This window comes from Nycticebus coucang, chromosome 1 (assembly GCF_027406575.1).
Source record: "Nycticebus coucang isolate mNycCou1 chromosome 1, mNycCou1.pri, whole genome shotgun sequence".
NCBI classification, from domain to species: Eukaryota; Metazoa; Chordata; class Mammalia; order Primates; family Lorisidae; genus Nycticebus; species Nycticebus coucang.
Genome location: NC_069780.1, coordinates 151,186,444 through 151,199,064, shown reverse-complemented (window position 1 = coordinate 151,199,064; position 12,621 = coordinate 151,186,444). Strand labels below are relative to the sequence as shown.

At 44.0% G+C, this 12,621-nt stretch overlaps 1 protein-coding gene across 3 annotated transcripts in view; it reads left to right on the top strand.

The window, feature by feature from the left end:
• Window positions 1-9,542: 9,542 nt before the first annotated feature.
• MAP3K1 (mitogen-activated protein kinase kinase kinase 1) overlaps window positions 9,543-12,621 on the top strand; it is an 82,820-nt gene continuing 79,741 nt past the window's right edge. The window contains exon 1 of one of the 3 annotated variants that reach the window (XM_053590322.1): window positions 9,543-9,956. Coding sequence is in view for 1 of the 3 variants with exons in the window: in XM_053590300.1 (XP_053446275.1) it covers window positions 10,758-11,239 (482 nt within the window). In the remaining 2 variants the exon portion in view is untranslated. Of the gene's footprint in view, window positions 9,957-10,686; window positions 11,240-11,787; window positions 12,279-12,621 lie in introns of those variants that run through there. The other 2 variants (XM_053590300.1, XM_053590314.1) reach the window with 2 other exon arrangements.

The following is a 12,621-nucleotide window of genomic DNA, read 5'->3' as shown; positions in this document are numbered from 1 at the left end:
CTATATATTAGAGAAATGCAAATCAAAACAACCCTGAGATATCATCTAACCCCAGTGAAAATAGCCCACATCACAAAATCTCAAAACTGCAAATGCTGGCGTGGATGTGGAGAGAAGGGAACACTTTTACACTACTGGTGGGACTGCAAACTAGTACAACCTTTCTGGAAGGAAGTATGGAGAAACCTCAAAGCACTCAAGCTAGACCACCCATTTGATCCTGTAATCCCATTACTGGGCATCTACCCAGAAGGAAAAAAATCCTTTTATCATAAGGACACTTGTACTAGACTGTTTATTGCAGCTCAATTTACAATCGCCAAAATGTGGAAACAGCCTAAATGCCCACCAACCCAGGAATGGATTAACAAGCTGTGGTATATGTATACCATGGAATACCATTCAGCTATTAAAAAAAATGGAGACTTTACATCCTTCGTATTAACCTGGAGGGAAGTGGAAGACATTATTCTTAGTAAAGCATCACAAGAATGGAAAAGCATGAATCCTATGTACTCAATTTTGATATGAGGACAATTAATGACAATTAAGGTTATGGGGGGGAAGCAGAAAGAGGGACGGAGGGGGGGTGGGGCCTTGGTGTGTGGGGACAAGACATGATTGCAAGAGGGACTTTACCTAACAATTGCAATCAGTGTAACCTTGCTTATTGTACCCTCAATGAATCCCCAACAATAAAAAAAAATAATAAAATAAATAAATAAATAAATAACCACCACATACCAAAAAAAAGAAAGAAAAAGAAAAGCTTTTATACAGCTAAGGAAACAACAACCAAAGCAAATAGACAGCCCTCAGAATGGGAAAAATATATTTGCATGTTATGAATTGGACAAAAACTTGATAACTAGGATCTACAGAGAACTCAAATTAATCAACAAAAAAAGACCCAACAACCTGAGCAAGAGCAAGACCCTGCCTCTACTTAAAAATGGAAAAACTAACCTAGTATTGTGGCAAGTGCCTCTATCCCCAGCTCCTTGGGAGGCTAAGGCAAGAGGATTGCTTACACCCAAGAGTTTGAGGTTTCTGTGAGAGATGATGCCACAGCACTCTACTCAGGGTTATAGAGTGAGAAAGAAAGGGCATGTTTATGATTCAAGTTCAAATCCTAAGAACTGTTAGACAGTTGGTGTTTTGTAGCCATTGAAATCAACTGTTTACTGAACGACTACTGCAGGCAAGGCCTGAGCGAAGGGCTCTGGGGAAACAAGGATGATGAAGAGGGAATTGTCCCCCTATAACATCTCATAGCAGGTGGAAACTGAGCAGATAGACACAAGTATCTCTCATGAAATGGGCTTTGTAAGTTCTGAGAGGAAAAGAGTGCCGTCTTATTCTCTCTCCTTCCAGTACCTAAAATATGGCCTTCCTCTTAGCAGGTACTTAGCAGTACCTCCCTTAGGCCTGGGCAGGAGGAGACAGCCCTTGGCTCTGCATTTTAAAGTGTCACAAATTTGGAAAAACAAATGGAAGAACATACAGCCACCCTGATCACTTGGATGTGGTGTGCAGTGGTGGCTCAAGATAACCCACAACCCTAAACAAATGCTCTGGTGACCAGTACCGTTCAGCCCCAGGGAAGCACTACTTCACACTCCTTGCCCCAAGGCTTCAAATGTTGGGACATTGTGTGGGTGTTGAAGCTGATGCTGATGTTGGAGAACAATATTGCTTTGGAGTCAGGGAGTAACCCATTGGTAGAAGGACAAATGCACTAACTTGTCAAATCTTTCCCCTTAGATAACAGAAGCATAATGGATTCCTGAATAACAACATGTCACTTCCTGATCTTCTGCACAGCCTATTCCTGCTTCCCTTTATGTCTCATTTTGTGGGTCTTTAACTACTCACTTATAGGGGAAATGTTCTCAATATTTACACACAACCATTAAGGAATAATTTACAATATTAAGCAATATATCTGACTTAGATTTTTATTTCTGTACACTGAGACAAAAAGTGAAATGTGCTGCTGTTTCATACATTGACAACGATACAGATATTGAATGCTACAATTTCAAATAGTTTTGTTTCAATGAAATACTTGCTAACATTTAATCAAATCTTCCCAAGTTTTAAAATTCAGTTTTATGTACATAATTTTTATTTAACATTTTGATATTCACCAAATTTGTATTTTAATAATCGGTCATTGGTGGCTTGGTGCCTGTAGCTTAGTGATTACAGCGCTGGCCACATACACCAGGGCTGGTGGGTTTGAACCCAGCCCTGGGCCTGCTAAACAACAATGACAACTTCAACGAAAAAGTAGCCGGGCATTGTGCTGGGCACCTGTAGTCCCAGCTACTTGCGAGGTTGAGGTAAGAGAATCACTTAAGCCCAAGAGTTAGAGTTTGCTGTGAGCAGTGAAGCCATGGCACTCTACCAAGGGTGATATAGTGAGACTCTGTCCCAAAAAAAAACAGATGATTGGATTATTTCAATATATTTATGAATATATTTATGTTTCAGGATTATTTCAATATATTTATAAATATATTTATTATGGATATTTATTTCAATATTTATATTTCAGAGATCAAACACAAATTATGTAAAAATCTTACTTGTGACAACATAATTAGTATTTTATTAAAATAAAAACTAGAAAATTAATTTCATAAAAATTATTACAAATCATTTATGTCTTTATTCTACATCTAAACATTATCAACCCATCAATGGAACACCCAAATATATGCAATTAAATACAATTGTCTTTGATATTTTGTCATGCCAGTCATATAAAAACCATAACTTTACATATAGTATTCAAGTTTGTCTTTATAAAAGTATGCTTACCAAGATGAGAACCTAGAACAGAGTTTTATTTACTGTTGGCTTATATTTTAACTTTTAAATCATGTAAAATGTTGTATGGGGCCTCCATCTGTATGCTTTCTCTGGCCCTGCACATACTAAGAATGGGCTTGGTGCAGCAGTTGAAGGTGGTGAAGGTTCTGGCAGTGAAGTGGATTTAAGGAAGTGTTTTCAGGAGAAGTTCCCATGGGTGATGCATGACATGCTCCTGACCAGAGGAACAGATATTTGTAGCTGGAGAACAGATATTTGTAGCTGGCCTTGGGTTAGGATAAACTATGGTGAGAACTGAACCATCGATGGTAGAGGCGATTGACTCTATGAGGGGATGAGTAATTTCTATTTTGATCTCTCTAGGGTATTCCTGGGTCTGCATAGTATCCAGCACGTAGGAGGTAGTATACTTAATGCTGTTGAAGAATCAAAGAATTTGGATTCTATACTCTATGCAATGTGGAACCATTAAAGAGTTTAAGAAGAGAGGACAGAATCAGAAGTACAGTTGACAAAGGTTCCTGTGACAATAAAATATATCTGAAAAGGTAACTACTAGAGACAGAAAGACCTTTACTTAGTTATGTTCCATTCTTAGTTATGTTCCACAGCCATTCATTGCATAATGATGGCAATATGTTCTGAGAAATGCATTGTTAGGCCATTTTGTTGTTGTGCAAACATCACAGAGTGTAGTTACACAAACCTAGATAGTATCGCCTACTACATACCTAGGCTATATGGCTATTGCTCCTAGCTACAAACCTGTACAGCATGTTACATACTGAATACTATGGGCAATTGTAACACAGTGGTAAGTATTTATGTACCTAAACTTATCAAACATAGAAAAGATGCAGGAAACACACGGTATGATGATCTTATGGGACCACCATCATATATGGGGTCCATTGTTGGCTAAAACATAGTTATGTGGTACATGACTGTAATTTATATCAATTGTGTTTCTTCCCTATTTCCTGAACATGTGGGTGATTTTTCTTATACACCACTCTGACCTAATTAGACATTTAACAGTCTATAAAACTTGTAGGTCTTAGGTACTATAGCTCTAGGGCTGTGCTGTCCAATACACTAGACACTTGCTACATATGGCTTTTGAGCACTTGAAGTGTGGCCAGTCCAAATTAAGATGTTCTGCAAGTGTTGAATACACACAAGATTTCAAAGATCTAATTTTTAAAAAGTCAAATGTCTCATTAATAATATTTCATATATTGATTGGTTACACATGGAAATAAGAGTTTGGACATGTAAAATATGTAAAATGTTTATGTATTTTATGTAAAATAAATTATTAAAATTAATTTGACCTGTTTTTAAATATGGCTACTGGAGAATTTAAAATTACATATGTGGCTTGCATTTGTGGCTTCTATTGTGTTTTGTTGGACAGCATTCCTCTAGTAGATGCTAATTTTGTAGACATGTTTAGAAGCTTTGATCCCTAAATAATGCAAATCAGTAACAAAGTGAAGGTGCAAATGTTACAAAAGATGCAGAAGTGAACAAAGCCAAGGAAAGTGGTACTGAACTTCTCAGGTCACATGCAAAGCCTTGCCAATGCAGAATTCAGCTGAGTTAGACTAGTGAACCTCAAAGGAAGAGAAAAACAGACAAGGACACTAATCCACAGGAAGTAACTGATTATTACAGGAGGACCTTGGGAAAATGCATGAAGTCTTCAAAGATCTTCTGCAAACAGGGCATAGTGGCTCACTGTAATCCTAACACTCAGGGAGGCCAAAGGAGATGGATTGCTTGAGCTCAGTTCAAGACCAGCCTGAGTAAGCCTGAGACCCTGTCGCCGGGCATTGTGACGGGTGCCTGTAGTCCCAGCCACTTGGGAGGCTGAGGCAAGAGGACCACTCAAGCCCAAGAATTTGAGATTGCTGTGAGCTATGATGCCACAGCATTCTACCCAGGGTGACAAAGTGAGACTCCGTCTCAGAAAAATAAATGAATAAATAAAAATAAACAAATATTTTCTGCAAAAATGATAGCCACAAAAGTCAAATAAAAAAAGTATCCCAGCAATCTGTAGCCTTTATATATACCAACAATAACCAAGCCGAACAAACAGTCAAGGACTCTATTCCTTTCACAGTAGTGCCAAAGAAGATGAAATATTTGGGAGTATACCTAACAAAGGAAGTGAAAGATCTCTACAAAGAGAAGTATGAAACTCTAAGAAAAGAAATAGCCAAAGATGTTAACAGATGGAAAAACATACCATGCCCATGGCTGGGAAGAATCAACATTGTTAAAATGTCCATACTGCCCAAAGCAATATATAATTTTAATGCAATTCCTATTAAAGCTCCATTGTCACACTTTAAAGATCTTGAAAAAATAATACTTCGTTTTATATGGAATCAGAAAAAACCTTGAATAGCCAAAACATTACTGAGCAATAAAAACAAAGCAGGAGGAATCACGCTACCAGACCTGAGGCTGTACTATAAATCCATAGTGATCAAAACAGCATGGTACTGGCACAAAAGCAGAGAAGTAGATGTCTGGAACAGAATAAAGAACCAAGAGATGGATCCAGCTACTTACCGTTATTTGATCTTTGACAAGCCAATTAAAAACATTCAGTGGGGAAAAGATTCCCTATTTAACAAATGGTGCTGGGTAAACTGGCTGGCAACCTGTAGAAGATTGAAACTGGACCCACACCTTTCACCATTAACTAAGATAGACTCTCACTGGATAAAAGATTTAAACTTAAGACATGAAACTATAAAAATACTTGAAGAAAGTGCAGGGAAAACTCTTGAAGGAATCGGCCTGGGTGAATATTTTATGAGGAGGACTCCCCAGGCAATTGAAGCAGTATCAAAAATACAACTACTGGGACCTGATGAAACTAAAAAGCTTCTGCACAGCCAAGAACATAGTAAGTAAAGCAAGCAGACAGCCCTCAGAATGGGAGAAAATATTTGCAGGTTATACCTCTGATAAAGGTCTCATAACCAGAATCCACAGACAACTTAAATGTATTAGCAAGAAAAGAACAGGTGACCCCATCTCAGGGTGGGCAAGGGACCTGAAGAGAAACTTCTGTAAAGAAGATGGACGCACAATCTACAAACACATGAAAAAAAGCTCATCATCCTTAATCATCAGAGAAATGCAAATCAAAACTACTCTGAGATATCACCTAACCCCAGTAAGAGTAGCCCACGTAACAAAATCCCAAAACCAGAAATGTTGGCGTGGATGTGGAGGAAAGGGCACACTTCTACACTGCTGGTGGGAATGCCCACTAATATGTTCCTTCTGGAAGGATGTTTGGAGAATACTTAGAGACCTAAAAATAGACCTGCCATTCGATCCTATAATTCCTTTACTAGGTTTATACCCAGAAGACCAAAAGTCACAATATAACAAAGACATCTGTACCAGAATGTTTATTGCAGCCCAATTCATAATTGCTAAGTCATGGAAGAAGCCCAAGTGCCCATTGACCCACGAATGGACTAGCAAATTGTGGTACATGTATACCTTGGAATACTATGCAGCCTTAAAGAAAGATGGAGACTTTACCTCTTTCATGTTTACATGGATGGAGCTGGAACATATTCTTCTTAGCAAAGTATCTCAGGAATGGAAGAAAAAGTATCCAATGTACTCAGCCCTACTATGAAGCTAAATTATAGCTTTCACATGAAGACTATAACCCAACTATAGCACAAGACTATGGGGAAAGGGCCAGGGAAGGGGAAGGGAGGGGGGAGGTTTTGGTGGAGGGAGAGTAACGGGTGGGGCCACATCTATGGTGCATCTTAGAATGGGTACAGGCGATTGCACTAATGTACACAGCTATGATTTAACAATAAAAAAAAAGAAAAAAGTATCTCAGCATGCATCAAAAAAAATGGATCATTCAAAGAATTCAAAGAATCAGTGTAGGGTTGTAAACTGAGCTGAATTTTGCTAACTGTGAAATAGGTTAAATTTAATAAATATAAAATCCCAAGTCAAGTGTTTTTCATTATTTAGTACAAAATTTAGTTTCTGATTTAAGTGCATGGAAACACATGTAAAACGTTGAGATGGCTTTTTAATAAATGGGGATCATATGTAAATATATCTTAAATATTTTACTTTAGCTTAAAATAAACAAATAATGTTTACTTTGGGTTGGTTGGGGGATTTTAGCCAATATTTTTGGCTGTCGGCCTTAATCTTTAGGGTGTGGGGCCTCTGTTTTAAGATTTCTACTATGTCTTTTGGGTTGTCTACAATTTTTAGATTTAGTTTCTTTAAAGCAAAGTGAGTAGTGACCAACACTTGCTAAGTAAATTCTTCTGGATTTGAATATTTTCCTCCCAAGCTTTTACAACAATTAGAGAGATATTTTTTCAGGGTCTTGGTTTTCTTCCTTCATTCAAAGCATTTAACTTTATTTTCATTGGATCAATTTTCTTTATGCTCTCCCGTACTCATGTTTTATTAATTTAATAATCAGTTGAACAATTTGTAATTAACTTCCACAAGGACAGCTATAACAGGTGTAATCAGGTTTGGGAACAAGTACAATGGTTACTCATGGGGCTTATAACCTACCTCATGGGAACAGAAGCATGCAGGTGCACACAGGCCTGAGTGTGTACTGTACTACGACTGAATGTTGCACATCACATTGACAGTGGTTGCTATCTATTACTGGATGAGTCAGCTAAATGGAGGCTGGTTAAGACTTTCTGCTACCATGTCACTTACAGTGCCCTTGTTGGGGGCCAATTATCCCACAGATGACAGGATTTTCTGACCTAGAACATCTGGAAAGGTCTGAGAAGCAGGTTGTCTAGCAAGAGCATAGAGAAACTAACTTGTAGCCCCAGCTCTCTTGCAAATATTCTGCAATCTGTATTTATAAACCTGAAGGAACACTAGCTTTTGCCCTGTTCTTAGGGTTACATTCTTACTCTTTTATGTCTGAGACCTAAATCTCACAAACGGAGCCATGAATATGTGAACATATTCACATACTAGTGGACCTGAAATTCTATACATTTCCCCCATGATACCCATTAGTGAAAATATTTGAGGATGGAAATATTTTGCTTATTCATTTTTTGTGAAAATGAAAACAAGCAATATCCCCAGAGACAGAGAAAAGTTCTTGCATGTGCACAATAGGTGCTTAATAAATATGTGTGAATGATGTAAAGGCTAAAATATTTCTGCCAGTGCATATTTTCTGCTCATTCTTATGATATTTATGTCTGATTAGGAAATATTCGGTGTCAAACCGGATCCTGCCTATGACTGTTGAGTTAGAAGCGGAGGTGTGACGCTGGTGCTTCCCAGAAGCACTATGTGTAAGCAGAGAGGTGTAAAGCACTGGTATCAAGACTACCGAGATTGTCATGAAATTGCCTGAGTGAAATCACTGCAAAGTTGACACAAAAATGAAGATAGTAACTGGAGTTTTCAGAATAGAAGCAATGTTGGAAGAAATAGAAGTCTCCTGTACGTCATTAAAGAAATCACATTGACCTGTCTCTGTGCAGTAATGTAAAGAAGCAGAATCCAACCGCACCAAAACCAAAGCTAGGGTCTTAATTACGCTTAATGTTCAGAAACTTGAGAAGCGATCCCATAAATGCCCCTCAAAGGAGACTTTGTATTAATAAATGGTAGGAGAGAACACTTTTCAGTCAAGCATGTCCTTTGATTATTTTTCTCTCAAAAAAATCACTGTACGCATATGCACATGCATAATGATATTCCAAATAGTTACACAGAGGATTAAAGGGAAAAAATGAATAAATGCACTAAAAAGACCAGCACCAAGGCTCCTAGGTAGTGGTAGTGGTAGTGGTGGATGGAGGCAGTCACAGCATCGCAGCTAGTTGGTAGTATTGCATTTGGTAGCTCTCTCTCTGATCCCCAGTTTCAGTCACCACAAACAAGAGACAAAAGTCAACATTTTGCTGGAACCTCCTTTTTACTTTGCTACTCTGGCCAAACTTCAAAATTGAAACAATTTGAAAGGTTAAAAGCTTCCACTTACTTTTCTCACAGGCCCCCCCGAGTATGTTGGTGGAAATTCAAAGGTTTTTAGATGTAAAGAGGAGCAAGGAAAGTTTATTCCTTTCAATGTAGGATTTGGTGGGTGTGGTAATACAGGAAGATGTGGGAAATAACTACTGTTTGGTTTGGATGATACATTCGATTATCATTAAAAAAGCGTATAAATATAGATTAAATGTAGACTTAAACATTTTAACAGATTTATCTAAACCTTCAAAATTCGTACTGTTAAATATAATGACCTAAAACTATTTTATGACAGATGTTACAGCAGCATTCAAAACACGGAGCTAATAATATAAAATTAGGACCCTTAAAAAAATCCCACCTGTAAACCTTGCTGCTCATTTAACATAATACCTAGGAAGGGAGCTTTCATTTTCAAAAAGTCAAAGGACTCATTCAGCAGATAGGCTTTTGTCTAAATATACGAAAACTGTCAAGATAGCTGTCTCTTTTCTCTACTTAAGAACAACCGTCCCTCCAAGTCTTAATGTTTCACAAAATAAACGCAGAGACTCTGCTTCTGGTTTCTGGGAGATTTCCCATCTAAACGGTTACAGGAAAAGAAGGGGAGAGATGAACACAACACGGTTCTACACGGTTGAAGAAAAAAAAAGGTCGAAAATCATCAACATGTAAATGTTGCTTTTTCCTTCCAAAAGCACCTTCTCGCCAAGACTCCGGGGACAGGATGGGTTCTGCTCGCCGCAGAGGACAACCCTGACCCCGCAGGGGTGAGGGTGGAGAGAACCCTGCCTGTTCCCTGCCGGGAAGAGGGACGTGCTACAAGAGGCATCGGATTCGGGGAGGGCTGGGACCTGGCCGAGGATGACATTATCGTGCACTTCCTGGCAGAGCGGTGATCCCTTCCCTAAACGTGCTCTAGGAGGTCCTGTATACGGATGCCCTTCCCAAAGGCAGCCCAAGAAAAATTAAAGGTCGCCAGGGACATTCCCGGCCCCTCCCCCCGGCCAACCGTTTCTCTCCAGCCGCGGGGGGAGGAGACGGGGAGAGTCCCAATTCAGCGGCTTGAGGACGTGAACAAGGTATTACAGGAAATTCTTAAGTTTTGTTATTTGTAGCACGAGGGGTGGAAGTGGGACCAAAGAGAAGGAATGTTTCTCTTTAAAAAGAAAACAAATACAAAACTTTATTTTTCAGGTCCGCTGCAGCACGTCCGCCAAACGTTGGCTTTCTTTCGCTTTGCAGCGGGCGGCGTTCCCCGGCGCCACCTGAGCGTCCGGTGCGGACCGGGTGGGGGAGGGAGGGAGGGAGGTCCGCGCCGCGGTCCCCCGATGCCCACTGCGGAGGGCAGCGCGAATGACAGACTGCAAATCGTCTTGCCTGAGTCCCCTTCACGCACCATAAATCCAAGTTTGCACTAATCTCTTCTTTCGGAAGCTGCAACTCCCGCAGGGAGAACTCCTGCGGAGTGCCGGAGAGACTGCAGCAGAGGGGAAGCGGCGCGATGCTGCCGCCGAGGCTCCTCCTTTCGCCGGTGCGACGGGAACTACCTGGCCGCGCTGCGGGTGCAACACTCAGAGCACAGAAAGCCCCCGCGCCTGCCACCGCCGACTCCACCGCGGCCGCCCGCGCAGTGGCCAAGCGCACAGCCCACTCCCTCCCACCTGCAGCCGCCGCCCCCGCCGACCCGCCCTCCACCTCCGCTTCAGCCGCGGACCGGACCTCGCGCGCCCGCCCGTCGGTCCAGGCCCGGCCTCCGGCGGGCCGCACTCACGCAGTTGGCGCAGGAGACCCTACGCCAGCGGCGCAGTGCCCGCCCCCTGCGCTCTCCCCGCCCCCTCCCTCCCTCGCCGGGGACGAGCGAATGTAGCCCGCGAGAGAAAATGGCGGCGGCGGCGGGGAATTGCTCCTCGTCGTCGGGATTCCCGGGCGCCCGGGCTCCGAGCCCCGAGGCGGGCGGCGGCGGAGGGGCTCTCAAGGCGAGCAGCGCGCCCGCAGCGTCCGCGGGGCTGCTGCGGGAGGCGGGCAGCGGGGGCCGCGAGCGGGCGGACTGGCGGCGGCGGCAGCTGCGCAAAGTGCGGAGTGTGGAGCTGGACCAGCTGCCCGAGCCGCCGCTCTTCCTCGCCGCCTCGCCGCCGTCCTCCTCTACTTCTCCGTCGCCGGAGCCCGCAGACGCGGCGGCTGGTGGGAGCAGTTTTCAGCCTGTGGCGGTGCCGGCACCCCACGGAGTTGCGAGCCGCGGCGGCGCCCACCCTACCGAGCCGGTGGCCGTGCGGGACAGCGGCGCCTCGAGTCCCGCGGGGGCCGAGCCCGGGGAGAAGCGGTCGCCTGCCGCCGAGCCACCTCCTGCAGCGGCCCCCTCCGGGTGAGCAACGCGACCTGGGGCGCGGCGGGGACTTGGGGAGCGGGCAGAGGGCAATGAATGAATCTCAGGCGCCGCGCACGGCGTCCTCAGGCTCGGTGCAGCTAGGCTACGCGCCTCTTGCCAGGACCCGCGCCCCTGGGGAACTCTCGGCCCCTACAGAGTCGGGCGGCGCCCCGGATCCAGCCTGAGGGACCGGACAGGGACGTGCGGGAGAGTTTGTTATTGTTTGCAGACATGTGACAGGCGTGCAAGCGGCGCTGAGGGGACCCACTGCGAAAGGTGTGGGGGTCCCGGCTGGCTTTGTAGGGCTCCTGGAATCGGGGCTCTCGGAGGACCCCGGGGCCGGGCCGAGGGGGCGGGGCACAGCCCTGCAGCGGCTCCTCCAGACGGGTGTCCCCGGGGCGGGGACGCTGGGGGGCGAGGCCGGAGCTGGTGGCGGGCGGAGGTCGGAAAAGGGGCGGGGTAGTGGACACGTAGGGTAGAGGAGAAAGCAGCAAGTCACCGCTGCGGTGACAGGCAGAACCCCTCAGCCTGTCCAGGGCTAGAGTCGCTAGGCAGGTACCGGGCCGGGGCACAGACCGTGCGCCCCCAGCCCTGGCCGCAGGGGCTCTGAGTGGACGTCTCGGTAACTCCTGTCAAAGCGATGCAGCGACGGCTGCAAACTGGTGGGGGCTTGCAGTCTTCTAGGACGTGCGGTTTTTCTAATTGCGTTTCCCGAGGGGCTCCGGGTGTTCTTGGGAATATGAACTGCACCACTAAGATTTGAGTGACTTCTGTTTGGAGTTTGAATTTGGCCTTTGAAGTTTGCTTTTGGCGGATTGGTTTAAGAGCCAGGACCGGATGTGTCAGCCTTTCAGTTTCAAAGCAGTGGCGACTGCTCCCCGCAGTCCCTCTGGCGTGGCTCGGGGATCGCTGGGCTGGTGCGGTGCTTTCTGCGAGGGGCAGCTGCGCTGGCCGCCCACCGATTTCCAGGGCCACGGTGCGGTGAGCTTAGGCTCAGATACGACTTCTGATGCTTATGAAGCACGATATGTGTAAGGTAATTTAGACCAGCAAATAGTTCATTGACTTCACCCTTTTTTGGCTTCCGGAAATTTTTATGTTAAAGGAAATTCTTCTAAGTGTGCCATCCATAATTTTTTTTTAAGTGGCTAATGTATGCGAAACACAAAGTCTTGATGGGTATTTTGAGTTGCTGGAGATGTTTTTGTTATAGTCACCCGTTGTCCTGTAGAATTCCCTGGCCTCCTGACCTTATTATAGTAATAAAGTGTGTCTTATTGTGAGACGAATTTGACAGTAGGAGTCCTTGGTTTTGGTTAATTATGTAAAGTGATTTGTCACTTTCTTGTGCACTTGATTACTTCTTTAAAATCATGACC